This window comes from Oncorhynchus tshawytscha, linkage group LG24, assembly GCF_018296145.1.
Source record: "Oncorhynchus tshawytscha isolate Ot180627B linkage group LG24, Otsh_v2.0, whole genome shotgun sequence".
NCBI lineage: Eukaryota > Metazoa > Chordata > Actinopteri > Salmoniformes > Salmonidae > Oncorhynchus > Oncorhynchus tshawytscha.
In genome coordinates, this window is record NC_056452.1 from 27,397,647 (window position 1) to 27,424,055 (window position 26,409).

The 26,409-nt window shown below is 44.3% G+C and overlaps 2 protein-coding genes across 3 annotated transcripts; one reads left to right on the forward strand and one right to left on the reverse strand.

The window, feature by feature from the left end:
• Nucleotides 1–1,740: 1,740 nt before the first annotated feature.
• On the reverse strand, nt 1,741–5,191 carry zgc:65997 (uncharacterized protein LOC794398 homolog). Of its 2 annotated transcripts, XM_024386338.2 has the most exons (4): nt 4,964–5,191; nt 4,036–4,397; nt 3,442–3,619; nt 1,741–2,173 (listed from the first exon to the last, which is right to left on the reverse strand). In XM_024386338.2, the coding sequence occupies exons 2-4, from the start codon at nt 4,357–4,359 to the stop codon at nt 1,887–1,889; spliced, it is 789 nt and encodes a 262-aa protein (XP_024242106.1). In that variant the 5' UTR covers nt 4,360–4,397; nt 4,964–5,191; the 3' UTR covers nt 1,741–1,886. The 2 variants fall into 2 exon arrangements, with proteins under 2 accessions (XP_024242106.1, XP_024242105.1); XM_024386337.2 differs by having other exon boundaries at nt 4,036–5,191.
• A 13,157-nt stretch (nt 5,192–18,348) lies between these two features.
• LOC112223216 (5-hydroxytryptamine receptor 7-like) lies at nt 18,349–22,258 on the forward strand. Its single transcript, XM_042305250.1, has 2 exons — nt 18,349–18,662; nt 20,871–22,258. Exons 1-2 carry the CDS (start codon nt 18,349–18,351, stop codon nt 21,676–21,678), a joined length of 1,122 nt encoding a protein of 373 aa, XP_042161184.1. The 3' UTR covers nt 21,679–22,258.
• Nucleotides 22,259–26,409: the final 4,151 nt, after the last annotated feature.

Here is a 26,409-nt window from a genome sequence, read left to right on the forward strand (position 1 = left end):
CTCTGAAATGTGGGAACATTGACTTCAAAACCCATAACAATTATTTGATGAAAAATTACTTTACTGCTATTAGCCCATACAAACACATTGAATAACAGATTCACTGTATGGAACAACAGATAGTCCCCCCTCAAAAAAATCAAAAGGAAGTTTGTTCTGGTGTCTGTCCAATATCTGAGAGATATAAGAAAGATCAGGATTTTTTATTTTTTTAAATAATTTTTATTACATGTATTTAACCCCTTATACAGTCTCCAAATATACTTCCGTTTATTATTACAACTGGTGGGGGGCGGGACTTTCAGAGAGTCTTGTGAGGCCTGTGGACATTCTAGAGTCTCACCTTTCCACAGAGGGGACAAATTAGTGTGTAGCCCAAACTGTTGGGACACTACAGACAGAGGTTGGCAGATTGGCGACTTCAGAAGAGTCTCCCGACACTTGTGGAGGTCGTAGATCAAAACGGAGAACATCATCGTGTTCTTGACAGTCTCGTCTTTCCATAGCAAGGTCATATTAATGTTAAACGATGGACCTTTTTCGTGAGAAGACCGATTTTCGGGATGCCTACTGGTCTGACAAACACTGCTCTAACTCTGTCTTTCACTGCAGATAGGGATCATCTCTAGCTTAAACTGACTGATTTTTTTATGGGGATTTTTTATTATGCTAATTTAATTTTCACGGGGGCGTGGACATCGAGTCCACTTTTTCTTTATTTTTCTAAGCTATAATGACCCTCGACCTATATGCACACCAGTGTGTGATAATCGGATTTCTCTGTCTGCACTATGTAACAAGTGCCTGAAAGGATATTATTTGTGTCTGCTGAAATCTAAAAGTTTGTTTTTACTCTAATCAAACGCTTTCACCCTAGGAGAGATTTTATCCTTGTCTTGTCCATGTCCGTAATCTTTGAGGGATTTACACTACCGTTCAAAAGTTTGGGGTCACTTACAAACGTACGTACTTCCAGCTACAATAATCATTTAGAACATTAACAAGGTCTACACTTTATTTCTGATCAATTTGATGTTATTGTAATGGACACAAAAAATGTGCTTTTCTGTTAAAAACAAAGACATTTCTTAGTGACCCCAAACTTTTGAACGGTAGTGTACATGTCCACCAGTATGTGCTGTTTCTGTCGTATTTGCATCACAATTGTCTTGTGAATGAGACTCGTTAAGCATGTAGCCTATGAGGATTGGAGTATCAAATAGGCTTTGGTGTGTAGAGTAGGCTTTCACCTGGTAAACTGAATTGTGACTGGGTGTTGGGAGAATCTGGAATATTAATACCATCTAGTGGCCAGAAGCATGAAGTGTAGTAGAGATACCTTAGAACAACTGACCTGCTCTTTTATATTTGGAACAAGTAGGATATGTTGTCTTTGATGTTTAATTTACCCTCAGAACCAGCAGCTCCTGAACAAACTCACAGAACTAAAGAAAGAAGCTATTCCAAAGTGTCACCTTTTCAATAAGATTTGACAGTTACTCTTTAACATTTCTCTTTTATTGCTTTCGTTGTTTCAAAAAAAAAAAGAGCCCCAAACTATTCATGCTCTATTTGAAGGAAGGTGTCTGTTTTAACTGTCACTCTTTTACCAACAATCTTACACAGATAATTCAATTTTAATATAAGTAAGACAAGAGCACTAAAGTATCTATTTTCTCATGCCAGCTTCTAGGACACAATATACCACCATCATTCATCGAAAGCCCCATACGCAGAAACTCATTATTTTGGGTACAGTTTATTATTTTGATTTTTACAATTAACCTTTATTTAACAGTTGGTACAGTCGGTCAGAATATAAGATAAACCTGTGTTGACTGAGGTTGGTAAGCTTTGTCGAGGAATATGTGTAGTGTTGTTATTTTTCACCAGGGCAGTTCTGAACCATTCCAGTTGTAGGCTTTCCCTGTTTTGTCAATATTCAGGCTATCTATAATGCTCATGAGGCAGTGCACGGAGTGGCCCGTGCTGAAGAGCTTGTCCTTGGGCACATTCTTGTGATAGGGACGAGACAAATCCGTATTCACTGTGCCGGGATGCATGGACACGCACACCACTCTGGGCCTGCTCCTCCCCAGTTCAATGGACAGGTTACGCGTGGCCATGTTGAGTGCTGCTTTGGACATCCTATAGCTGTACCACCCGCCAAGACCTAGATAGACAGACAGACTTAATTCTGAAATGGTTCAACTTACAAGTTGAATGGCCCATATGCAGGTCACATAATGCCCCTCGCTTTTAAATGTATAGACTGCTTGATGTGTGAATGTGTAACCACAAACTTAAGTTGATAAAACTGTCAAATTATATTAGCCTATATCAATGCACTCTATTTGAAATAGTCCAATTTGAAAGTCAAATAGACGCCCTTAGACACTTGATCATTCATAAGGATGATTCATAAGGAAAAGGAGGACCGAGCACGCCCCCATTCTCATCGACGGGGCTGTAGTGGAGCAGGTTGAGAGCTTCAAGTTCCAAGACAGCACACAAAGACAGTCATGAAGAGAGCAAGACAAAACCTATTCCCCCTCAGGAGACTGAAAAGATTTGGCATGGGGCCTCAGATCCTCAAAAGGTTTTACAGCTGACCATAGAGAGCATCCTGACGGGTTGCATAACTGCCTGGTATGGGAACTGCTCGGCCTCTGACCGCAAGGCACTACAGAGCGTAGTGCGTACGGCCCAGTAAATCACCGGGTCCAAGCTTCCTGCCATCCAGGACCTCTATACCAGGCGGTGTCAGAGGAAGGCCCTAAAAATGGTCAAAGACTCCAGCCACCCTAGACATAGACTGTTGTCTCTGCTACCGCACGGCAAGCAGTACCAGAGCGCCAAGTCTAGGTCCAAGAGGTTTCTAAACAGCTTTTACCCCCAAGCCATAAGACTCCTGAACAGCTAATCAAATGGCTACCCAGACTATTTGCATTGCCCCCCTCTACACTGCTGCTACTGTCTGTTTATTACCTATGCATAGTCACTTTAATAACTCTACCTACATGTACATAATTACCTGAACACCAGTGCCCCCCGCACATTGACACATTGCCTCGGTTCCGGTACCTCCTGTATATAGCCCCACTATTGTTATTTACTGCTGCTCTTTAATTAATTTGTTATTCTTATGTCTTACTTCTTTAGGGATTTTCTTTAAAAGTGCATTGTTGGTTAAGGGCTTGTAAGTAAGCATTTCACTGTAAGGTTGTTATTAATTGATCGAATTGTTAAAATATTAAACAAATCAAAAATCAAATGTAATTTGTCACAACAGGTAGACAGACCTGTTGTATTCGGGGGCATGTGACAAATAACATTTGATTTTCGATTTTGTATTTGTTTAATATTTTAACAATTCGATCAATTAAGATGATTCTATGATTGATGGGATTGACTTCCAAAAATGATACATATGATGCATACCATTATCACCAATGGATCCGACTTTTGCCGTGATGTTGACAATGATCCCGCTATGTTGTTTGGCTTTCTCTGGCGGCTGCTGGCCAAATGCACCACTACCCTTCTGCAATAGCGGAGCGAAGTACTTGGCCATCACCAATGGTCCCACAGTGTTTGTTGTCAACGTTGAGATTATTCCCTAAAAAACACAACAATGAATGAGTCTGACATTTGAAAAACCACTAGTTTTAGTATACAGTTTGAGGGATGGGGCTAGGGAAAATATGTATCACCTCTCAAATCCATAGACAGTATTCTCAATATAAGGACGGCCAGTCCATGACATCCACATGATAGTTATAACCATGTTGTGAAGAATGTTATTGTTTACAATCAATAAGTAAATATAGTACTGGTTCTGGGGGGCTATTAAAGTTTAAACATTTTCATCAAGAAAATAACTGTCATTGATTTCAAATTCTCACAAATGTATTTACCAATATAGCCCAGCTATTTACCAATCATAGATTTAGCTTTAACTGTTCAACAAGCCGATTGCCTTACTTTTCACTAGTTCCTCAATGATCGTCGTATGACTCGATTTAGCTAGCTTACCTGTGCAGAAACATCCTTCAGGCTGGTCTCACCTTTGCCAGAGGGATGAAGCATCGCTGAGGAGTTGATCATCAGGTCAACTTTGCCGAATACCTTTTTAACATGTTCAGCCGCGCGTTGGATGTCATCTTCTCTGTTTACGTCCAATTTCAGAACTGTCATTTTCCCCGGATGTTGCGCAACTAAGCTCATCAACTCTGCGGCATTGTCCGGATTTCTGCATGTCGCGATCAATGCTCCTGGGGCTTTGTTTATTAAGATATTTCTGCAAAATTCGAGTCCCAGACCCCTACTCGCACCCTGTACCAGTGCTACGGCAGCCATGACAAGACGTGAATGCGATGAAGCCACAGCAACGCCCTCTGTGGGTCGTAGAGAAATAAACTTACACAACCCAAAGTTATTTTGTTTTGTAACAAATACTCAGTCTAGCTAGACTGAGCGCCTTTCTGTTAGCGCTGTCATGTCAACTCTCTGTCATTCATTTGAATAGCAAACATATCACTGGTGAATTAATGAGATCTAGGCCCTGTGTGACCTTAACATTCTATACCCTTCTAATATCACGAAACCGTATTCCATATAGTCAATGTTAACACAACCATTCAATTAAAAATCCACCCAAAACCACTAAATCCCTTTAATTTACAGTGTTCAATAACAATAATATGTGAGAACAATATTTTTTTTTGTGAACAAATGTTTCATTTAGGAGTTAGAATAAAGGTTGGTATCAACATGGAAAATCATTGTGGAAATCTGTTACAGGTCAAGTCGACTACAACATCCACAATGCAATGGGCTGGCTGGCTAGCAGACGTAGCTACACACATTAATACCAACGACAATATCAGCATGTAACGTAGCTCGTTAGATTTAAACTGTCCTAAACAAACTGCACTATTCATTTAGACGTATACAATCTCACCATGTTCAACCTGCAGATTGAGGTTGACGTTCGCAACGGCAGATATACTTTTGAGGAGATAGAAAACGTTGTCTATTTTACGTCAATGGGCCGCACGGTGCATTCTGGGCGATCCTGGGACAACTCTCCTTGAAGGAGTGAACGGGAGTCTATTGGGCGCAAGCTCAAAAACCCCAACATAAGCACACGTTTCGTCAACAAGAAGTACAAATATAATTAACTTGCTAACTGTGGTATCGTATAGCTTAGAAATCGTGAGAAAACGTATTTGCGAGAAGAATAGGCACGTTTCTCGACATATACACTGACTTTGAGAAGGGATTGGGTGACGACTAGTTTAGCAACCGCGTGACGCAACATGACAACGTCAACCCAATTGGTCAACAGTCTGCTGGGTAGCGCGTTACAATTCCAAATATCCATTGGATTCTTATCTAATTTCTATAATATCTCTGGCATCTGCACCATGCAATGCGCACTGGACTAAAGAGGCAGCCAAATATCCTCCTTTCTGTGTTTGCGATGCGCGCAAATTAGTGGAAGAACAAGGTGAGGTTCTTATAGAACCCCAGCAAAAAAAGTCTCTATTTACATGTTGCTTATGAGTGCATTTAACACTACTTTTGGAATACAATTGGATTTTAAGGCGCGTATGAATGTCCTGTTTAATATAATGTTTCGTCATCATACACTTAAACGTAGATTTCCGCCAAAATGTAGATTTCCGCCTAAATCAAATGAAATGCTATTGGTCACATACACACATTTAGCAGATGTTCAAATCAAATCAAATCAAATCAAATTTTATTTGTCACATACACATGGTTAGCAGATGTTAATGCGAGTGTAGCGAAATGCTTGTGCTTCTAGTTCCGACAATGCAGTAATAACGAGCAAGTAATCTAACTAACAATTCCAAAAAAAAACTACTGTCATACACAGTGTAAGGGGATAAAGAATATGTACATAAGGATATATGAATGAGTGATGGTACAGAGCAGCATAGGCAAGATACAGTAGATGATATCGAGTACAGTATATACATATGAGATAAGTATGTAAACCAAGTGGCATAGTTAAAGTGGCTAGTGATACATGTATTACATAAGGATGCAGTCGATGATATAGAGTACAGTATCAACGTATGCATATGAGATGAACAATGTAGGGTAAGTAACATTATATAAGGTAGCATTGTTTAAAGTGGCTAGTGATATATTTACATCATTTCCCATCGATTCCCATGATTAAAGTGGCTGGAGTAGAGTCAGTGTCATTGACAGTGTTTAACAGTCTGATGGCCTTGAGATAGAAGCTGTTTTTCAGTCTCTCGGTCCCAGCTTTGATGCACCTGTACTTCGCCTTCTGGATGGCAGCGGGGTGAACAGGCAGTGGCTCGGGTGGTTGATGTCCTTGATGATCTTTATGGCCTTCCTGTAGCATCGGGTGGTGTAGGTGTCCTGGAGGGCAGGTAGTTTGCCCCCGGTGATGCGTTGTGCAGACCTCACTACCCTCTGGAGAGCCTTACGGTTGAGGGCGGTGCAGTTGCCATACCAGGCGGTGATACAGCCCGCCAGGATGCTCTCGATTGTGCATCTGTAGAAGTTTGTGAGTGCTTTTGGTGACAAGCCGAATTTCTTCAGCCTCCTGAGGTTGAAGAGGCGCTGCTGCGCCTTCCTCACAATGCTGTCTGTGTGAGTGGACCAATTCAGTTTGTCTGTGATGTGTATGCCGAGGAACTTAAAACTTGCTACCCTCTCCACTACTGTTCCATCGATGTGGATGGGGGTGTTCCCTCTGCTGTTTCCTGAAGTCCACAATCATCTCCTTAGTTTTGTTGACGTTGAGTGTGAGGTTATTTTCCTGACACCACACTCCGAGGGCCCTCACCTCCTCCCTGTAGGCCGTCTCGTCGTTGTTGGTAATCAAGCCTACCACTGTTGTGTCGTCCGCAAACTTGATGATTGAGTTGGAGGCGTGCATGGCCACGCAGTCGTGGGTGAACAGGGAGTACAGGAGAGGGCTCAGAACGCACCCTTGTGGGGCCCCAGTGTTGAGGATCAGCGGGGAGGAGATGTTGTTGCCTACCCTCACCACCTGGGGGCGGCCCGTCAGGAAGTCCAGTACCCAGTTGCACAGGGCGGGGTCGAGACCCAGGGTCTCGAGCTTGATGACGAGCTTGGAGGGTACTATGGTGTTGAATGCCGAGCTGTAGTCGATGAACAGCATTCTCACATAGGTATTCCTCTTGTCCAGATGGGTTAGGGCAGTGTGCAGTGTGGTTGAGATTGCATCGTCTGTGGACCTATTTGGGCGGTAAGCAAATTGGAGTGGGTCAAGGGTGTCAGGTAGGGTGGAGGTGATATGGTCCTTGACTAGTCTCTCAAAGCACTTCATGATGACGGATGTGAACTGGGCGGTAGTCGTTTCTCAGTTACCTTAGCTTTCTTGGGAACAGGAACAATGGTGGCCCTCTTGAAGCGTGTAGGAACAGCAGACTGGTATAGGGATTGATTGAATATGTCCGTAAACACACCGGCCAGCTGGTCTGCGCATGCTCTGAGGGCGCGGCTGGGGATGCCGTCTGGGCCTGCAGCCTTGCGAGGTTAACACGTTTAAATGTCTTACTCACTTCGGCTGCAGTGAAGGAGAGACCGCATGTTTCCGTTGCAGGCCGTGTCAGTGGCACTGTATTGTCCTCAAAGCGGGCAAAAAAGTTATTTAGTCTGCCTGGGAGCAAGACATCCTGGTCCGTGACTGGGCTGGGTTTCTTCCTGTAGTCCGTGATTGACTGTAGACCCTGCCACATACCTCTTGTGTCTGAGCCGTTGAATTGAGATTCTACTTTGTCTCTGTACTGGCGCTTAGCTTGTTTGATAGCCTTGCGGAGGGAATAGCTGCACTGTTTGTATTCAGTCATGTCACCAGACACCTTGCCCTGATTAAAAGCAGTGGTTCGTGCCTTCAGTTTCACACGAATGCTGCCATCAATCCACGGTTTCTGGTTAGGGAATGTTTTAATCGTTGCTATGGGAACGACATCTTCAACGCACGTTCTAATGAACTCGCTCACCGTATCAGCGTATTCGTCAATGTTGTTGTCACCTGTACGAAACATCTCCCAGTCCACGTGATGGAAGCAGTCTTGGAGTGTGGAGTCAGCTTGGTCGGACCAGCGTTGGACAGACCTCAGCGTGGGAGCTTCTTGTTTTAGTTTCTGTCTGTAGGCAGGGATCAACAAAATGGAGTCGTGGTCAGCTTTTCCGAAAGGGGGCGGGGCAGGGCCTTATATGCGTCGCGGAAGTTAGAGTAACAATGATCCAGGGTCTTTCCACCCCTGGTTGCGCAATCGATATGCTGATAAAATTTAGGGAGTCTTGTTTTCTTGTTTTTCGACTTATTGCGAGTGTATCGAAATGCTTGTGAAACTAGATCAAACAGTGCAGTAATATCTAACAATTAATAACAATACACACACATCTAAAAGTAAAACAATGTAATTAAGAAATATATAAATATTAGGATGAGCAATGTCGGAGTGGCATTGACTGACTAAAATACAGTAGAATATAATACAGTATGTAAATATTATTAAAGTGACTAGTGTTCCATTATTAATGTGACCAGTGATTCCATGTCTAATGTATATAGGGCAGCAGCCTCTAAGGTGCAGGGTTGAGTAACCAGGTGGAACTGGCTAGTGATGGCTATTTAACAGTCTGATGGCCTTGAGAAATAAGTTGTTTTTCAGTCTCTCGGTTCCAGCTTTGAAGCACCTGTACTGACCTCGCCTTCTGCATGATTAGACTGGTTAGACTGTAAACTCTCCTTCCAGACTCACATTAAGCATCTCCAATCCAAAATGAAATCTAGAATTGGCTTCCTATATTGCAACAAAGCATCCTTCACTCATGCTGTCAAACATACCCAAACATGCTGTCAAACTGACCATCCTACCGATCCTCGACTTCGGTGATGTCATCTATAAAATAGCCTCCAACACTCTACTCAACAAACTGGATGCAGTCTATCACAGTGCCATCCGTTTTGTCACCAAAGCCCCATACACTACCCACCATTGCGACCTGTACGCTCTCGTTGGTTGGCCCTCGCTTCATACTCGTCGCCAAACCCACTGGCTCCAGGTCATCTATAAGTCTTTGTTAGGTAAAGCCCCACTTAACTCAGCTCACTGGTCACCATAGCAGCACCCACTTGTAGCACGCGCTCCAGCAGGCAAAAATCTCTGAAGCTGGAGACGCATCTCCCTCACTAGCTTTAAGCACCAGCTGTCAGAGCAGCTCACAGATCACTGCACCTGTACATAGCCAGGCCAACTACTGTTGTGTTGTCGGCAAACTTGATGATTGAGTTGGAGGCGTGTGTGGCCACTCGGTCATGGGTGAACAGGGAGTACCGGAGGGGGCTGAGCACGCACCCTTGTGGGACCCCTGTGTTGAGGATTAGTGAAGTGGAGGTGATGGTTCCTACCTTCACCACCTGGGGGGGGGGGCGGCCCGTCAGGAATTCCAGGACCCAGTTTCACAGGGTGGGGTTCAGATCAAGGGCCCAAAGCTTAATGATGAGCTTGGAGGGTACTATGGTGTTGAAGGCTGAGCTATAGTCAATGAACAGCATTCTTACATAGGTATTCCTCTTGTCCAGATGGGATAGGGTAGTGTGCAGTTCATAGGCGATTGCATCGCAGACTGGGATAGGGAGAGATTTAATATGTTGGTAAACACTCCAGCCAGCTGGTCTGTGCATGCTCTGAGGACATGGCTAGGGGCAGCAGCGTAGCTGGACTAGTGTTGGACTAGCAACCAAAAGGTTACAAGTTCAAATCCCCGAGCTGACAACGTACAAATCTGTTGTTCTGCTGTCTGGGCTGGCAGCCTTGTGAGGGTTAATGGCTTACGTCAGCCACGGAAAACAAGAGCCCACAGTCCTTGGGAGAGCACCGCGTCAATGGCACTGTGTTGTCCTTAAAGTGGGCAAAGAAGGTGTTTCCCTTTGGAATTCATGATTGTCTGTAGACCCTGCCACATACCAGTCAAAAGTTTGGACACACCTATTCATTCCAGTTTGTTTTTAAAAAAAAATGATTTTCTACATTGTAGAATAATAGTGATGACATCAAAACTATGAAATAACACATATGGAATCATGTGGTAACCAAAAAAGTGTTAAACAAATCAAAATGTGTTTTATTTTTGAGATTATTCAACAGTTTTGCACACTCTTGGCATTCCCTCAACCAGCTCATGATGTAGTCACCTGGAATGCATTTCAATTAACAGGTGTGCCTTGTTAAAAGTTAATTTGTGAAATTGCTTTCATTCTTAATGCATTTGAGCTAATCAGTTGTGTTGTGACAAAGTAGGGGTGATATACAGAAGATAGCCCTGTTTGGTAAAAGACCAAGTCCATATTATGGCAAGAACAGCTCAAATAAGCAAAGAGAAATGACAGTCCATCATTACTTTAAGACATGAAGGTCAGTCAATACAGAACATTTCAAAAACTCTGAACGTTTTTTCAAGAGCAGTCACAACAACCATCAAACGCTATGATGAAACTGGCTCTCATGAAGACCGCCACAGGAAAGGAAGACCCAGAGTTACCTCTGCTGCAGTTCTTTAGAGTTAACTGCACCTCAGATTGCAGCCCAAATAACTGCTTCACAGAGTTCAAGTAACAAACACATCTCAACATCAACTGTTCAGAGGAGACTGCGTGAATCTGGCCTTCATGGTCAAATTGCTGCAAAGAAACCACTACTAAAGGACACCAATAATAAGAAGAGACTTGCTTGGGCCAAGAAACACGAGCAATGGACATTAAACGGGTTGGAAATCTGTCATTTTGGTTTGATGATTCCAAATTTGAGATTTTTGGTTCCAACTGCCGTGTCGTTGTGAGATGCATAGTAGGTGAATGGATGATCTCCGCATGTGTGGTTCCCACCGTGAAGCATGGAGGAGGAGTTGTGATGGTGTGGGGGTGCTTTGCTGGTGACACTGTCTTTGATTTATTTAGAATTCAAGGCACACTTAACCAGCATGGCTACCACAGCGATACACCATCCTATCTGGTTTGCGCTTAGTGGGACTTTCATTTGTTTTTCAACAGGACAATGACCCAACACATCTCCAGGCTGTGTAAGGACTATTTGACAAAGAAGGAGAATGATGGAGTGCTGCATCCGATGATATGGCCTCCACAATCATCCGACCTCAACCCAATTTGGATGGTTTGGGATGAGTTGGACTGCAGAGTCCAAGGAAAAGCAGCCAACAAGTGCACAGCATATGTGGGAACTCCTTCAAGACTGTTGGAAAAGCATTCCAGGTGAAGCCGGTTGAGATAATACCAAACTGTCATCAAGGCAAAGGGTGGCTACTATGAAGAATCTAAAATATAAAATATATTTTGATTTGTTAACACTTTTTTGGTTACTACATGACTCCATATGTGTTATTTCATAGTTCTGATGTATTCACTATTATTGTACAATGTAGAAGATAGTACAAATAAAGGAAACCCTTTGTTGGTGAGTACAAACTTTAGACTGGTACTGTACTGTATAATCTTAGCAACTGTTCAAGCAAGAATCAAAATATCATTCTAAGTGTCTGAGAACCCCAAAAAAGGAATTTTGTTAAGAAGTAATAAAAACTTAATCTAGATTATGTTGAATGGGCGCAGATGACGATGGCTTTCTTACTGCCGCCGAGAGTATAGGAAAAATGTGCTAGACCCTCCGTTAAATGACACATTTCTCAAGGTAGGAATATCGCAAAAAATATCAATGGCTCATTCAAGAGAAGACATTCTCCCGCGTTATGACATCTGCCAGTATTAGAATCTGACATGTATGATAGAAGTTTTAACGATTTAAAAGTAATATTCTTATTAACTTCCAATGTAGTGAGAGAGACTTTATCACAGTGCTACGTCATACCGGCCGGATCTCTGCCTGCTTGAACGCCAATAACTCAGATACACATGAAAACATGAAATGACCCAGGGAATCGATATAACATAACTCAGATACACATGAAAACATGAAATGACCCAGGGAATCGATATAACATAACTCAGATACACATGAAAACATGAAATGACCCAGGGAATCGATATAACATAACTCAGATACACATGAAAACATGAAATGACCCAGGGAATCGATATAACATAACTCAGATACACATGAAAACATGAAATGACCCAGGGAATCGATATAACATAACTCAGATACACATGAAAACATGAAATGACCCAGGGAATCGATATAACATAACTCAGATACACATGAAAACATGAAATGACCCAGGGAATCGATATAACATAACTCAGATACACATGAAAACAGGAAATGACCCAGGGAATCGATATAACATAACTCAGAGATGCACAGAAACAACATAACATTCCAAATTGGGTGAACTTTTCCTTTAAACTACGGTTCTTTGGCCTAATTAAAAGCGAATTATATTTTTTTAAATGTAAAACACGTTATAATGTTTTACAGTAAAATAACATTCAATGTATATCCTATTATTGTGTGGGGATTTTTTTCCCCCCGATTTAAAACTTCTGTGTCAACAGATTTGTTTGTGTAGCCCTACTGTTCAAACTGGTGAAACTTGATACCATAGCAAGGTTCTATGTAACACTGTGAGGGTCCTACGTAACAATGTTACAATTCATATAGCGTCACTTGGCTTCTTATTTGGGAAGATGCTCTGCTCTGCTGACCCAGCCAACACAGGAGTGATTATAGTGTATTAAAATCGAAGATGATGGTTGGTTTGAGTAGTTATTAGTGTCTTCAAAATTACCCTCAAGTTAAAGATTTTTAGAGTTGATCACAGCTTTGCCACGAGGACAAATACTGATATCCAATTAGACCACATGATGGCGCTATGTAATATACTGTCCTCAACCAAAACTGTTCTGCTGAATGGTCCATGGTCACTGCCTATATCTGGTGATAATCTCCTAAATCAGTGTTTCAAACATTCAACGTCCAGCTGTACCCCCTCTAGCACCAGGGTCAACCCCTCTAGCACCAGGGTCAGCTGTACCCCCTCTAGCACCAGGGTCAGCTGTACCCCCTCTAGCACCAGGGTCAGCTGTACCCCCTCTAGCACCAGGGTCAGCTGTACCCCCTCTAGCACCAGGGTCAGCTGTACCCCCTCTAGCACCAGGGTCAGCTGTACCCCTCTAGCACCAGGGTCAGCTGTACCCCTCTAGCACCAGGGTCAGCTGTACCCCTCTAGCACCAGGGTCAGCTGTACCCCCTCTAGCACCAGGGTCAGCTGTACCCCTCTAGCACCAGGGTCAGCTGTACCCCCTCTAGCACCAGGGTCAGCTGTACCCCCTCTAGCACCAGGGTCAGCTGTACCCCTCTAGCACCAGGGTCAGCTGTACCCCCTCTAGCACCAGGGTCAGCTGTACCCCCTCTAGCACCAGGGTCAGCTGTACCCCCTCTAGCACCAGGGTCAGCTGTACCCCTCTAGCACCAGGGTCAGCTGTACCCCCTCGAGCACCAGGGTCAGCTGTTTAGCACCAGGGTCAGCTGTACCCCCTCTAGCACCAGGGTCAGCTGTACCCCCTCTAGCACCAGGGTCAGCTGTACCCCCTCTAGCACCAGGGTCAGCTGTACCCCCTCTAGCACCAGGGTCAGCGCACTCTCAAATGTTGTTTTTTGCCATCATGTTAAGCCTGCCACACACACACACACACTATACGATACATTTATTAAACATAAGAATGAGTGTGAGTTTTAGTCACAACGCGGCTTGTGGGAAGTGACAAAGAGCTCTTATAGGACCAGGGCACAAATAATAATAACCTGTCATTTTGCTCTTTATTTAACCATCTTACATATAAAACCTTATTTGTTCATCTAAAATAGTGAATAACTCACCACAGGTTAATGAGAAGGGTGTGCTTGAAAGGATGCACATAACTCTGCAATGTTGGGTTGTATTGGAGAGAGTCTCAGTCTTAAATCATTTTCCACACACAGTCTGTGCCTGTATTTAGTTTTCATGCTAGTGAGGGCCGAGAATCCTCTCTCACATAGGTACGTGTTTGCAAAGGGCATCAGTGTCTTAACAGCACAATTTGCCAAGGCAGGATACTCTGAGCGCAGCCCAATCCAGAAATCTGGCAGTGGCTTCTGGTTAAATTCAATTTTCACAGAACCACTTGTTGCAATTTGATGAGGCTCTCTTGTTCAGATATCGGTAAGTGGACTGGAGGCAGGCCATGAAAGGAATAACGAATCCAGTTGTTTGTGTCATCCGTTTCGGGAAAGTACCTGCGTAATTGAGCACCCAATTACGCAGGCACCATATACCACCCACCACTGCAACCTGTATGCTCTAGTCGGCTGGCCCTCGCTACATATTCGTCGCCAGACCCACTGGCTCCAGGTCATCTACAAGTCCATGCTAGGTACAGCTCCGCCTTATCTCAGTTCACTGGTCACGATGGCAACACCCACCTGTAGCACGCGCTCCAGCAGGTGTATCTCACTGATCATCCCTAAAGCCAACACCTCATTTGGCCGCCTTTCGTTCCAGTTCTCTGCTGCCTGTGACTGGAACGAATTGCAAAAATCGCTGAAGTTGGAGACTTTTATCTCCCTCACCAACTTCAAACATCTGCTATCTGAGCAGCTAACCATTCGCTGCAGCTGTACATAGTCTATCGGTAAATAGCCCACCCAATTTACCTACCTCATCCCCATACTGTTTATATTTATTTAGGTAGAGATACACCAGTATCTCTACCTGTACATGACCATCTGATCATTTATCACTCCAATGTTAATCTGCTAAATTGTAATTATTCGCCTACCTCCTCATGCCTTTTGCACACAATGAATATAGACTCTCTTTTTCTACTGTGTTATTGACTTGTTAATTGTTTACTCCATGTGTAACTCTGTGTTGTCTGTTCACACTGCTATGCTTTATCTTGGCCAGGTCGCAGTTGCAAATGAGAACTTGTTCTCAACTAGCCTACCTGGTTAAATAAAGGTGAAATAAATAAATAAATACAAATAAAAACTCAGGTGCTTCGCTTTCAACATCGTCCGTAAGCTTGAGTTCATTTGCACACAACAAAAAAATCATACAATAATGGAAAGACCTGTGTGTTGTCCTTGTTAATACAGACAGTGAAGAGCTCCAACTTATTAATCATAGCCTCAATTTTGTCCCACACATGTAATATAGTTACGGAGAGTCCCTGTGTAACAGTACTCTTCTTGCGTTGTGTACAATCAATCATCGACACGAACTCCAACTTGTAGCACCAGTCATGGAGATTTATTCTGATAGGAACGGCACAACAGCACGTCATGCAATGCACGTCTCACCATCCAACTCTGCACTCACACACTGTACAAAATATACCAACCCCCCCACCAGACACAGTAAGTTGCTAGCTAGTATTAGCTGGAATTCTCCACAACAAAATGCACAACAAATATTCACCAAAAAACGCTGCATCTTATGTGTGATGTTCGAATAACATTTACAAACAATTTGATATAAATTGTACATTCAAATCATCACTTGGGAGTATAAAAATCACTTTTGACGTACAGTGCTTTGTAACCAACAATTTATCGCTGGTTTGGTGCTTGTTCACTGGGACGATTCTAACTGGAACATCCTCCCTCGTAAGCAAGCTACGCAAACCAGCCAATTAGATGCCATGTTGAGGAGGGGAAGGCAAGACAAAACTAAAACCAAACACCCATTGGCTTAACAATAAAGTGGCAAGGGGAATCACCAATATAACCCTGTTACACCTGTAATCCTAGATTCAAGTCATTCAGACGAGAAAAACATCACCCAGATAGGCCAGTTGTGTGAGAAACTTGTCATCATGCAAGTGTTGAGACAAATGAAAATTATGGTCAGTAAAGAAAACTTTAAACTCGTCTCTCAATTCAAAATAATGTGTCAATACTTTGCCCCTTGATAACCAGCGGACTTCTGTATGTTGTAAATGCGTTACATGGTTACACGAGAGTTCAGGGGCCTTGCTTTAAAAAAGTTAACCATTTTCACTGTAGTGTCCAAAACGTTTTTCAAACTGTCAAACCTGCTGCTCTTGTCAGCAGGAGCCTCTCAGTGGATGCTGCAGTGTACCCAAGTGGCGTCAGGAGCAACTGCTTGCACGTGCGTTAACCCTCCACTGTGTCTCCCTGTCATGGCTTCTCCGCCACCAGTACAGATACCAACATGAGCAGCAGCTACGTCTGACTACATACGGACCTTTAGTGGAATTCCCGCGAGAGAGTAACGGTTAATGTGATTGGATGTTAATTATTTGACTAGGTTACCTGCATTTGACATTGTGTCATTCTTTCGCTGAACACTAGATGGTTTAGTTGTATTGTTGGCAGTGAAACGAGGCTACTCAGGCGAGAGAGAAAAAAACTCACCCAAATGTATAGCCCTGTTGTAAATTATAAATGGAATGTTTGAAAATGCGAAGAAGGAATAAAAATTTTTTTTTTTTAAATGTATTATAATTATTATTTTTTAATGTGAATCACATTTTCATTTGGCGTACCCCCATTTGGTGTACCCCCGACGGCATTGCGCATATCCCTGTTTGGGAATACCTGCCCCAAAATGGATAGTTTTGCACTTCTCAAGGTGGAGAGGATAATTGAAAAGTGACTCCAAAAAGCCTCTTCGTATAATCTTGGGTATTGTAAGACATCGGCCGATTCGGCTTTAGTCTTATGAATAATACAGGACAGGTCAAATAAACACACTTCAGTACATCATAACCCATGACATACTTGGCTGTGACCAGGTGTCGATCAGATTACAGTACTATATTTGCACATTTTACACGAATATGATTTATTTTGCTGTTCCAGTACCCAACCTCGCAGCCTGGGAACAGCGGATTGACAGTATGATTTAAAACAACATGTTTTCCCATTCATGTCAACATTCTCTAATGTGGGAACTGTTACGGAGATAGGTATTCGACTAGCCGGACTGTTCCCCGGACTCCATGTGTAGGGATTTGTACAATGCACAAACAAGGCTATTGAACCTGACATTGGTGTCTGTCTTTATTCCTTTATCCAACATATCATACTGAAAAACATGAACCTCCAACCCTCTTTGTGGTACCATGTGAAAGTTGACATTTGAATGTATTCCCATTTGAGTACATTCATCAGTTAGAATATGACACCCACCCTGTATGTCTCAATTGATGTCGGGCACGACAGAAAAACATCAGATGGTGTAAAATAGGGTTTAAGCTACATTTGCGAATATGAAAAAAATAACTGAGTTTGCGCGTTTTTTAGATAGGCCTAATTGACGTTTTAAGGTAAAAAAAAAAAAAAAAAAAAGAATACAATAAGTAAATTTATATATATATTTTTAAAGGTGGAGTTTTCAAAATAAGAGTCAACTTTGAACACATTTATCTGTTGATTGTTTTGCCATAAAAAAAGTCACCACTTCTACAATGGGCACATGTGTATGGAAGGTTTGGTTCAAATGAAAAGGGGTGCTGTCAAAAAGTGATCCGAATTCAAATGGACGTGTACATACCATGGCCTCACGGGCTCCATCCTACTTCTGACACCAACGTAGCGATTATATGCGAACAGCGACAGTGTAACGCCGGGGGTCTCGATCCAGGGTCTCCCAGAACCCAGACCTGCTAACCACGACAGCTCCAATAAATTTCTACAGTAGGCTATATATGCATTTCTTGTGGCCATGTTGCAGCCTACACATTTATTAGGCCTACTTTGAAACTCTATTACAGCCAATAAAATTAGGTATTTGGATACAGTTCCCGGTGTCTCCATGCGTAATTGTCCGTGGCCGCATTGGATTGGTTGACTATTCAGACATATTTATTTAATGTCTTGAATAAATCATTGATAGATTTGAAATTGTTTTAAATATATTTGCTAGTACTCCAATATTCTGGGTGTTTCGGATGTCATTTGTTACCCAGATATAATTGCGCTGACATGCCCCCAGGAGCTGTTATTTCTAGGTGGCGTCCAGAGGTGCGAGATGTCCGCAGAAACATTTTCTATACATTTTTCCGCCGTGCGTTTTGAGTAATGTCCATAAAATAGAGAGTGTTTCTGAATTGGTTACTATGAATGTGCGCTCTGGGCGGACGACGCAGATTAGTCATTTACATCACACATGCCCACATGCACGTCTGTGGGTAGGCATTTTTCGGAGTTGCATGTTCATGGATAAAAACCAACCAGCATGGTCGTGGATACAAATGGAACTTTCAACCACAGCAACATGAGATTTTACGCGACAGAGAGAGCGGAAGAGCCTGGCGCAACTAACATGATTTCGGAGGCGCTCGTTCCACACTTGCTGAAGATTGTGCAAGAGGCGGCGGAGGCGGTGTCCCCCACTTCGCAGTCTTCAACTCTGCTGATGGAGAATGGCACCAGGTGCGGGGAACAAATTCTGAACTACGACAAGGTGGAGAAGGTATTTATTGGAGCGATCCTCACCACGCTCACGTTGTTTACTATCTGCGGGAACTTGCTGGTGGTGATCTCGGTGTGCTTCGTCAAAAAGTTACGGCAGCCGTCCAACTATCTGATCGTGTCTCTGGCGGTTGCCGACCTTTCAATCGCGCTGGCAGTTATGCCGTTTGTTAGTATAACGGATCTTATTGGGGGGCAATGGGTTTTTGGCCGAGTCTTCTGTAATGTTTTTATTGCCATGGACGTGATGTGTTGCACTGCATCTATAATGACGCTGTGCGTAATTAGCATAGACAGGTGAGTGCCCTTCCAACTCCTATTTCCCAGTGATTGACGAACTGAAATAGGTGCCGGCGTTGTGCCGAAAATCTCCCCCATGACAGAATCCCACCCCTTCTAATTTCCTTAATTTTGTTGCCTAGAGTCAAATCCTTTGTGGCACACATCCGAGTCAAATACTTTCTATAGAACAAACCTCACGTTTAGGCAACTGAAATTAATAATTAATGCATGTGTGTTATAATAAACATAGAGGAGGGAGTAAAATGTTGGCAAGCAATAAACATTTCGGGGGGAGGGGGGGGATTCTGGCAGGGGAAGATTTTCGGCACAACACCGGTACTCATTTTGATGCCAGTACTGTTTATATTTAGGTGCAGGAGCTCCGCAATACTTTTGAGATAATATTCTATAAGAGGAACAGGATCTCAAACAGTAGAACATTCGAAGTGCCGGTACTCAGCTCCAGCTCTGGTGAAGCACTGCTATTACCTACATAGAAGGACTGTATTGTATTGTTTGTGTCTCCCTGCTGCTCCCTCTACTCTGTCTCTCCTGCTCCCCCTACTCTGTCTCTCTGCTGCTCCCTCTACTCTGTCTCCCTGCTTCTGCTCCCTCTACTCTGTCTCTCCTGCTCCCTCTACTCTGTCTCTCTGCTGCTCCCTCTACTCTGTCTCCCTGCTTCTGTCTCTCTGCCCTCTACTCTGTCTCTCTGCTGCTCCCTCTACTCTGTCTCTCTGCTGCTCCCTCTACTCTGTCCCTCTGTCTCTCCTGCTCCCTCTACTCTGTCTCCCTGCTTCTGCTCCCTCTACTCTGTCCCTGCTGCTCCCTCTACTCTGTCTCCCTGCTTCTGCTCCCTCTACTCTGTCTCTCTTCTGCTCCCTCTACTCTGTCTCTCTTCTACTCCCTCTACTCTGTCTCTCTGCTGCTCCCTCTACTCTGTCTCCCTGCTTCTGCTCCTTCTACTCTGTCTCTCTTCTGCTCCCTCTACTCTGTCTCTCTGCTGCTCCCTCTACTCTGTCTCTCTGCTGCTCCCTCTACTCTGTCTCTCTGCTGCTCTCCTCTTCTCTCCCTCTCTCTGCTGCTCCCTCTACTCTGTCTCTCTGCTGCTCCCTCTACTCTGTCTCCCTGCTGCTCCCTCTACTCTGTCTCCCTGCTTCTGCTCCCTCTACTCTGTCTCTCTTCTGCTCCCTCTACTCTGTCTCTCTGCTGCTCCCTCTACTCTGTCTCTCTCTGTCTGTCCTGCTGCTCCCTCTCTCTCTGTCTCCCTGCTTCTGCTCCCTCTACTCTGTCTCTCTGCTGCTCCCTCTACTCTGTCTCTCTGCTGCTCCCTCTACTCTGTCTCCCTGCTGCTCCCTCTACTCTGTCTCTCTGCTGCTCCCCCTCTACTCTGTCTCTCTGCTGCTCCCTCTACTCTGTCTCCCTGCTGCTCCCTCTACTCTGTCTCTCTGCTGCTCCCTCTACTCTGTCTCTCTGCTGCTCCCTCTACTCTGTCTCTCTTCTGCTCCCTCTACTCTGTCTCTCTGCTGCTCCCTCTACTCTGTCTCTGTCTCTCTGCTGCTCCCTCTACTCTGTCTCTCTGCTGCTCCCTCTACTCTGTCTCTCTGCTGCTCCCTCTCTCTCTGTCTCTCTGCTGCTCCCTCTACTCTGTCTCTCTGCTGCTCCCTCTACTCTGTCTCTCTCCTGCTCCCTCTACTCTGTCTCTCTGCTGCTCCCTCTACTCTGTCTCTCTGCTGCTCCCTCTACTCTGTCTCTCCTGCTCCCTCTACTCTGTCTCTCTGCTGCTCCCTCTACTCTGTCTCCCTGCTTCTGCTCCTATCCTGTTGTAATAATAGTAACTCAAGCTCGTAAGGAGTTCAGAATTCCATTCTCAAAAGTATAGCCCAGCTGTAGTAGGCTACATTATAATGACATTGTTCTACAGTATCTTATTATAATCGCTATAGTTAATTTGGGGTGAATAACTCCCCAGTGTTTGTTTTCTGTTCATGTAATGTATTTACCCCCTCTACTCTAGTAGTATGTTGTGTATGTATAAACAGCTTATGTTTAGCAGCTAATTAATGATATGTATTTTTTGTTGTTTGTTCTGAGGTACCTGGGCATAACCAAGCCTCTGACCTACCCTATGAGGCAGAATGGCTGTTGCATGGCCAAGATGGTGCTGTCCGTGTGGCTCCTCTCTGCCTCCATCACCCTGCCCCCCCTTTTCGGCTGGGCCCAGAACGTAAATGACAACAAGGTGTGTCTGATCAGCCAGGACTTTGGTTACACCATCTACTCCACCTCAGTGGCGTTCTACATCCCCGTATCCGTCATGCTCATTATGTACTACCGCATCTACCGCGCCGCCAAGCTCAGCGCCGCCAAGCACACCATCACGGGCTTCCCGCGGGTCGGGGAGGAGGCGGCGCGGGGGGAAGAGGAGGAAGCCATGGAGGAACAGGAGGAGGAAGAGGACAGCGTGGACTGTGTGTCGGCCGCTCTGAGGCTCCACAGGGAGGTGGAGGAGTGCACGCGATTCTCCCGGCTCGTGAGGAGCAACCGGAGGAACATGTCCATCTTCAAGCGGGAGCAGAAGGCAGCAGGCACCCTGGGGATCGTGGTAGGAGCCTTCAGTGTCTGCTGGATGCCTTTCTTCTTACTGTCCACGGCCAGACCCTTCATCTGCAGGGCGGACTGCCCTAGCTGTGTGCCCTTGTGGGTGGAGAGGACCCTGTTGTGGCTGGGCTATGCCAACTCCCTCCTCAACCCTTTCATCTACGCCTTCTTCAACAGGGACCTGAGGACCACCTACAGCAACCTGCTGCGCTGTCGTTATCGCAACATCAACCGCAAGCTGTCCGCCGTCGGGATGCAACAGGCCCTCAAACTGGTTGAAAAGACTCACTCTGTTATCTAAATGTGACAATGGTGTTATTGTTGTGGTTTTGTGGCAGCAGCTATCTAAATGGTGTTATTGTTGTGGTATTGTGGGAGTTGCCATATAAATGGTGTTATTGTTGTGGTATTGTGGGAGCTGCCACACTGAGAAAGTCTTAGGTCAATGGCATCTGCTTGCCTGGTCCTCTACTCAAGATCTTGCATGTCCAGACAGTCTAAAACAAGGCTCTGTCACAACTTCCGCCGAAGTTGGCTCCCCTGCCTGTTCGGGCGGTGCTCGGCGGTCGTCGTCACCGTCCTACTAGCCGCCACCAATCCCTTTTTCGTTTTCTGTATGTTTTGTCTTATTAGTTGCACCTGTGTCTATTTGTGTGTGTGCTAGATGGGCTTCCTTATTTTAAGTGCGTATACCCGCCCTTGTTTTGTGCGGGATTATTTTTGTGTTATTTAGGTGTGTTCGTGTTCTGGACCTGGTACCCTGTGTTGTGGGTTGGTACCCTGTGTTGTGGGTTGGTCCCTGTGTTGTGGGTTGGTACCCTGTGTTGTGGGTTGGTACCCTGTGTTGTGGGTTGGTCCCTGTGTTGTGGGTTGGTCCCTGTGTTGTGGACCTGGTACCCTGTGTTGTGGGTTGGTCCCTGTGTTGTGGGTTGGTCCCTGTGTTGTGGGTTGGTCCCTGTGTTGTGGGTTGGTCCCTGTGTTGTGGGCTGGTCCCTGTGTTGTGGGTTGGTCCCTGTGTTGTGGGTTGGTCCCTGTGTTGTGGGTTGGTCCCTGTGTTGTGGGTTGGTCCCTGTGTTGTGGGTTGGTCCCTGTGTTCTGGGCTGGTCCCTGTGTTGTGGGTTGGTCCCTGTGTTGTGGGTTGGTCCCTGTGTTGTGGGTTGGTCCCTGTGTTCTGGACCTGGTACCCTGTGTTGTGGGTTGGTCCCTGTGTTGTGGGTTGGTCCCTGTGTTGTGGGTTGGTCCCTGTGTTGTGGGTTGGTCCCTGTGTTGTGGGTTGGTCCCTGTGTTGTGGGTTGGTACCCTGTGTTGTGGGTTGGTCCCTGTGTTGTGGGTTGGTCCCTGTGTTCTGGACCTGGTACCCTGTGTTGTGGGTTGGTCCCTGTGTTGTGGGTTGGTCCCTGTGTTGTGGGTTGGTCCCTGTGTTCTGGACCTGGTACCCTGTGTTGTGGGTTGGTCCCTGTGTTGTGGGTTGGTCCCTGTGTTGTGGGTTGGTCCCTGTGTTGTGGGTTGGTCCCCCTGTGTTGTGGGTTGGTCCCTGTGTTGTGGGTTGGTCCTTGTGTTGTGGGTTGGTCCTGTGTTGTGGGTTGGTCCCTGTGTTGTGGGTTGGTACCCTGTGTTGTGGGTTGGTACCTGTGTTGTGGGTTGGTCCCTGTGTTGTGGGCATTGCTTTTTGTGCCATATTAAAGTGCACCTCTTCCTGTGGAACTCTCTGCTCTCAGCGCCTGATTCTTCCTCACACACCTAGTCCCTCGTGACAGGCTCTCCAACACTGTTCCTGGAGAGAAACCCTCCTGTAGGTTTTAACTCCAACCCTGTTCCTGGAGAGACACCCTCCTGTAGGTTTTAACTCCAACCCTGTTCCTGGAGAGAAACCCTCCTGTAGTTTTCAACTCCAACCCTGTTCCTGGAGTCACCCTACTGTAGGTTTGAACTCCCACCCTGTTCCTGGAGAGCTACCCTCCTGTAGGTTTGAACTCCAACCCTGTTCCTGGAGAGAGACCCTCCTGTAGGTTTTAACTCCCACCCTGTTCCTGGAGAGCTACCCTCCTGTAGGTTTGAACTCCAACCCTGTTCCTGGAGAGAGACCCTCCTGTAGGTTTGAACTCCAACCCTATTCCTGGAGAGATACCCTCCTGTAGGTTTTAACTCTAACCCTGTTCCTGGAGGGTAACCCTCCTGTAGGTTTTCGCTCCAACCGTAATCTAGCCACCTGATTGTAATAACTAGCTGGTTAAAAAGTTGAATCAGGTTAGTTACAACTGCGGTTGGAGTTAAAAACCTACAGTTCTCCAGGATCTTTGTTGGAGAGCCCTGGTACGGTAATGGAGAGGTCTGATTATGAAACAAATATGAAACAATCTTTCCATCTGAATGTGAGTCCATGGTCACTGGCTTTGTGTCTTTTATGACTTTATGGTTTCTTCCCCTGGGCTTTTCCCAGTTGTGCTATTTGTGATGATGTCTCACGGCAATCAATTATGGTTAGCTGTTGCATGGAACAAAACATTTTCTGTACAGAATGTCACTGCAACAATGGTGTGGCTCTGTCAACAATCAACTATGGGGTGTTGCATTTTCCTTCTTTTTTTTCACCTTTATTTAACCAGGTAGGCTAGTTGAGAACACCTTTATTTAACCAGGTAGGCTAGTTGAGAACAAGTTCTCATTTACAACTGCGACCTGGCCAAGATAAAGCAAAGCAGTGCGTCACAAACAACAACACAGAGTCACACATGGAATAAACAAACATACAATCAATAATACAGTAGATTAGTATATATACAGCATGTGCAAATGAGGTAAGATAAGGGAGGTAAGGCAATAAATAGGCCATGGTGGTGAAATAATTACAATTTAGCAATTAAACACTGGGGTGGTAGATGTGCAGAAGATGAACGTGCAAGTAGAGATACTGGGGTGCAAAGGAGCAAAATAAATAAAATAAATAACAGTATGGGGATGAGGTAGTTGGATGGGCTACTTACAGATGGGCTATGTACAGGTGCAGTGACCTGTGAGCTGCTCTGACAGCTGGTGCTTAAAGCTAGTGAGGGAGATATGAGTCTCCAGCTTCAGTGATTTTTGCAGTTCGTTCCAGTCATTGGCAGCAGAAAACTGGAAGGAGAGGCGGCCAAAGGAGGAATTGGCTTTGGGGTGACCAGTGAAATATACCTGCTGGAGCGCGTGCTACAGGTGGGTGCTGCTATGGTGACCAGAGAGCTGAGACAAGGCGGGGCTTTACTTAGCAAAGACTTATAGATGACCTGGAGCCAGTGGGTTTGAATATGACGCGAGGGCCAGCCAACGAAAGCATACAGGTCGCAGTGGTGGGTAGTATATGAGGCATTGGTGACAAAACAGATGGCACTGTGATAGACTGCATCCAATTTTCTGAGTAGAGTGTTGGAGGCTATTTTGTAAATGATGTTAAGGATCGGTAGGATGGTCAGTTCTACAAGGGTATGTTTGGCAGCATGAGTAAAGGATGCTTTGTTGCGAAATAGGAAGCCGATTCTAGATTTAATTTTGGATTGGAGATCCTTAATGTGAGTCTGGAGTTTACAGTCTAACCAGACAGTTAGGTATTTGTAGTTGTCCACATATTCTAAGTCAGAACCATCCAGAGTAGTGATGCTGGACGGGCGGGCAGGTGCAGGCAGCGATCGGTTGAAGAGCATGCATTTAGTTTGACTTGCATTTAAGAGCAGATGGAGGCCACAGAAGGAGAGTTGTATGGCATTGAAGCTCATCTGGAGGTTTGTTAACACAGTGTCCAAAGCATTTAGTTTGACTTGCATTTAAGAGCAGATGGAGATGGAGGCCACGGAAGGAGAGTTGGATGGCAGAGAAGCTCGTCTGAAGGTTTGTTCTATGGTTATGCTTGCTGTGCTATGGTTGCCCAAACATGACCCCTCAGAACGATGAATGATGGTTAGGTGTTGCTTAAAAGGGCAATCAGCAGTTGCTACATCCATTTTTGTACTTAAATTACAGATATACAACATTGATTCTTGAAAAATATTATTTAGAAATCCACAATGGGCTTAGTTCAACTGTCACACACCATGAGAACCCAAAATATAATATGTTTTTGGTCCAATTTTTGTCAACAAAGTAAATGTAAACAAACCCTATTTAGTCCCAAAACACAGTTAAAACAAATGTTGATATAATGGATGGTCAGTCCTTGCATCCATAGCTCTGTCTACAAATTTGAGAGTGGTTACATTTCTCCAAACCCATTCCCTCAGCTGTTTATTAGAACGTGGCGGGGTGAGCTTTGTTGATGTTAAAACTGCAAATTTCCCCCTTCAAGAGTTGGAAATGAACATTTTCTGAATGTCACTGCAACAATTTGGTGGCTCGGTGTTTATGCATTTGACCTTCAGTTGTCTTTTTGTCTTTTTAATTAGTTAATTAATAACTCTAATTGTCGTTTTAATTACAGTTAATTAATAACTCTAATTGTCTTTTTAATTACAGTTAATTCATAACTCTAATTGTCTTTTTAATGACAGTTAATTAATAACTCTAATTGTCTTTTTAATTACAGTTAATTAATAACTCTAAATGCAAATGTTTCATTGTGATGTGTTGGTCATAACCAATGGACAAAACAACCTACACCTGATATGCTACTTACTGGGAGTATGTATGCCCATTCAAGTGTATAAAGACCTCTTTTCAATCTCTGTTGATGTACGTTTGTTGAATGGCAGCATATAAATGTGATTGACATGTCATTATGTACTTTAAAAATATATATATTAAAAGATTAAACAGACAGAATTTGCATGGTTTTGATAATAACGGTATAAAGATTCAAAGTGTAAATATAATCTGTTGACCATTAATAGTTTTTAGAGAACGGCGATAACATTGTTTAATTTACATAGCATTATGAATCTTTTTTTTTACATAATCATTTATTAAATATTTACAGTTGTCATAATTTGTGTTTTCGTGACTAAAGTGTCAGTATTCTCTCAGTCATATGTTACATGAAAAGTACAGGAAAGCGTAGGGGTGTAGG

What these genes read in the sequence shown, in the direction of transcription:
- LOC112223216 (XM_042305250.1), top strand. Translation starts at nt 18,349, where the DNA reads ATGATTTCGGAGGCGCTCGTTCCACACTTGCTGAAGATTGTGCAAGAG. An exon ending in ATCGCGCTGGCAGTTATGCC is followed by an intron (nt 18,663 to 20,870) that starts GTTTGTTAGTAT and finishes GTTTGTTCTGAG; the next exon opens with GTACCTGGGCATAACCAAGC.
- zgc:65997 (XM_024386338.2), bottom strand. Translation starts at nt 4,359, where the DNA reads ATGGCTGCCGTAGCACTGGTACAGGGTGCGAGTAGGGGTCTGGGACTC. An exon ending in TGAAGGATGTTTCTGCACAG is followed by an intron (nt 3,620 to 4,035) that starts GTAAGCTAGCTA and finishes TGTGTTTTTTAG; the next exon opens with GGAATAATCTCAACGTTGAC. An exon ending in CGGATCCATTGGTGATAATG is followed by an intron (nt 2,174 to 3,441) that starts GTATGCATCATA and finishes CTGTCTATCTAG; the next exon opens with GTCTTGGCGGGTGGTACAGC.